This window comes from Bison bison, unplaced genomic scaffold (genome assembly GCF_000754665.1).
Source record: "Bison bison bison isolate TAMUID 2011002044 unplaced genomic scaffold, Bison_UMD1.0 scf7180017864484, whole genome shotgun sequence".
NCBI classification, from domain to species: domain Eukaryota; kingdom Metazoa; phylum Chordata; class Mammalia; order Artiodactyla; family Bovidae; genus Bison; species Bison bison.
The window spans coordinates 2,153,787-2,157,003 of NW_011495044.1; the positions used below are offsets into that span (position 1 = coordinate 2,153,787).

The 3,217-nt window shown below is 44.1% G+C and overlaps 2 protein-coding genes across 4 annotated transcripts in view; both read right to left on the reverse strand.

Annotated features, from left to right (window-relative positions):
* Positions 1–714, reverse strand: part of YBX1 (Y box binding protein 1) — a 24,611-nt gene extending 23,897 nt beyond the window's left edge. Inside the window, exon 1 of the mRNA XM_010862806.1 lies at positions 665–714. Within this exon, the coding sequence (XP_010861108.1) occupies positions 665–714 (50 nt within the window). The remainder of the gene's footprint in view (positions 1–664) is intronic.
* The window catches only part of PPIH (peptidylprolyl isomerase H (cyclophilin H)), a 25,071-nt gene that overhangs the window by 3,394 nt on the left and 18,460 nt on the right, over positions 1–3,217 (reverse strand). For 2 of the 3 annotated variants that reach the window (XM_010862655.1, XM_010862657.1), the window contains exon 10: positions 1,985–2,197. The exons of the other annotated variant lie outside the window; for it this stretch is intronic. The gene's annotated coding sequence lies outside the window, so the exon portion shown is untranslated. Of the gene's footprint in view, positions 1–1,984; positions 2,198–3,217 lie in introns of those variants that run through there. 3 annotated transcript variants of the gene reach the window in all.

The window sequence follows — 3,217 nt, forward strand, 5'->3', positions numbered from 1 at the left end:
GGAAGTTCACGGTTCACATATTGCTGAAGCCTGGCTTGGAGAATTTTGAGCATTACTTTACTAGTGTGTGAGATGAGTGTAATTGTGCAGTAGTTTGAGCATTCTTTGGCATTGCCCTTCTTTGGGATTGGAATGAAAACTGACCTTTTCCAGTCCTTGGCCACTGCTGAGTTTTCCAAATTTGCTGGCATATTGAGTGCAGCACTTTCACAGCATCATCTTTCAGGATTTGGAATAGCCAACTGGAATTCCATCACCTCCACTAGCTTTGTTCGTAGTGATGCTTTCTAAGGCCCACTTGACTTCACATTCCAGGATGTCTGGCTCTAGGTCAGTGATCACACCATTGTGATTATCTGGGTTGTGAACATCTTTTTTGTACAGTTCTTCTGTGTATTCTTGCTACCTCTTCTTAATATCTTCTGCTTCTGTTAGGTCCATACCATTTGTGTCCTTTATCGAGCCCATCTTTGCATGAAATGTTCCTTTGGTATCTCTGATTTTGTTGAAGAGATCTCTAGTCCTTCCCATTCTGTTGTTTTCCTCTATTTCTTTGCATTGATCGCTGAAGAAGGCTTTCTTATCTCTTCTTGCTATTCTTTGGAACTCTGCATTCAGATGTTTATATCTTTCCTTTTCTCCTTTGCTTTTTGCCAATACTTACCTCAAATGTTGCCTCTTCCTTTCACCCCCGATCTCTCCGCCTGCTTCCATAGCACCTTAAACATACCACTACCATTCATGACAATTATTTATTGAGCTCTTACTGGCTACTGGGTGCTTACCTCTTCTAGTGCTGGAGACAGCAGTAAAAAAAGACAAGACCAAATTTCCTGCCTTCGTAAGGGTTCACATTCTAACACTGCACTGAATCCAAACTGCCTAGTCCCTGTCACAAGCACGGGTCACATCTTATTCATTTTCACAGCTCCAGTGCCCAGGACAGACACTGGCATAGAATATAGGTGCCAAGTGTAATTTAATTCGATGTCCCATCGGGGCTGTCAACTCAGGATCCCAGCTGCTCACCCTCCCTCCTGTCTATAATTCTACTCCATTTAGTTACTTCAAGATTTCTCCTCCACAGCCCCTTCTTTCCTGTGTTCCCTGAATCCTGTTTACTTAGCCAGACAGAGTTGCAAATATCCATACAACAGAGGCCCTTGATCATCTCACCATCTTCCTTGACCCCCAGTACAGTGAAATGGCACTTTTAAGCTGGTCCTGTTGTGTCAGAGACTTTAGCTCTCTGCTACTCTGCTAGCTACAGTAGCCTGCTGCTAGCAGTTATGAGTCATCCCTGCCATGAGCCAAGAGAACGTAGGAATGGGATAACACACACATTGCCTCATGAAAGGAATACCAGGGAGTTCCCTTCATCTCTTGAACATGATACTCAACGGGATCTTTTTATGTTGGGCTATTTCCTTTCAAAACATATTTTCCAACGCGTGCTACTGTTTACAAGTTACTCTTATATTCATTCTCTTGTTTGACCCTTTCAACAGTACTACAAAATAGTAATATTATCCCCATTTTGCAGATGAGGAAACCAAGGTTCTGAGAGGGGAAGGTCTCAAGACCTCAGCTGTTTAAAAAGTGACTTCAGATTCAAACCAAGATTTTTAACTAAATTATTCCCATTTCATCATGATTAAGCCACATTCTACCAAATGGTCTTCCATCCCCAAATATCCCAAGCTAGTGACCTTTCACCTACAGGCTCTAGAACTAACCAAATGGAACCTATTGGAAACATCTTTGGAAGAAATAGTGCTAGAAGGCCCTGGAGCTTTGTCTTGTCTGATTAGCTTTAACCTAAGAGGGGGCTGCTACAACTGCTTATAAATCTGAGGCATCAACTCTGCATAGCAAAAGCCTGCCTCTGGGCAATGCTGGTCTCTGGGGAGAGCCAGTTCTCCTAGCTGGAGCTAAGGCATGAGGAGGTAGGGTATCATTACAACCATTTAAGAAGAACACAACATACAAAGAAAAAAAAAAAAAAAAAACTTTATTTACAGTTGAAAACTTAAACATAAAATTCTGGGTTTTGAATCTGTGATGCTTCCAAGGTCTCTTTCTTGATCAAATGGGGCAGCAGCCAGCACGGAAGCCAACACAGGGGCCAGTCCAGGTTATCTTACTCAAGAGTATCACATCGAGCAAGGGAAGGCCTCCAGTGGCAGAGGTGGAGGGTCTGCGAGGCATGGAAGAGAGAAGCAGCTCAGAGGGGATCGGCCACAAGAGAAAACACTCGCAGCTCTCCTCTGCACCCCAAACCCTCCTTTCCCCAAAGAGCAGAACCGCTCTGCTTCTTGCCACAGGCCAGACCTTTGGTGCCCTACAGCAGAGTGGAGAGGGATATTACGTAAGAACCAAGGAAGAAGCTATTAATAGTATTTACAGACAATACACTATCTCATTTATTATTTACCCCTCACAATTCTGTGCAGTATATATTATAATTAAGCAAAGGGGAAAACTAGGGTTCCCAGGGGTTTAATGGCCTGATAGTGATGGGGCTTCCTGGTCTACTTGGCTACAAAGTCTGTGTGCTTTCGGCCAGACCTTGATGGCTCTCTGGAGCTCTAGACAAAGAGCAATCCCTTTTCCTTGAAGGTTTTGGGCTCAGGGCTATAGAGAAACGAAAGTCCACACCCTCTGTTTATGGCCTTAGAGTTGGCTGTACTAAAAGAATGGGGTGAGTACACTCAGTTACCACTGAGTGTACCCCTCCCCCCAAACATGGCTAACATTCCCCCCCCTCCAGAGCACAGTGGGTCCTGGCATCATAGCACAGGCTCAGACAGAAGTCTAATCCCGGGTCCTCAAGGAGAATGTACAAAAATGTACGAATGTATAAGTTGCATGGTGCTCTGGGACCTCACTGACCTAGAGCCAGACATCCTGGAATGTGAAGTCAAGTGGGCCTTAGAAAGCATCACTACGAACAAAGCTAGTGGAGGTGATGGAATTCCAGTTGGCTATTCCAAATCCTGAAAGATGATGCTGTGAAAGTGCTGCACTCAATATGCCAACAAATTTGGAAAACTCAGCAGTGGCCAAGGACTGGAAAAGGTCAGTTTTCATTCCAATCCCAAAGAAGGGCAATGCCAAAGAATGCTCAAACTACCGCACAATTACACTCATCTCACACACTAGTAAAGTAATGCTCAAAATTCTCCAAGCCAGGCTTCAGCAATATGTGAACCGTGAA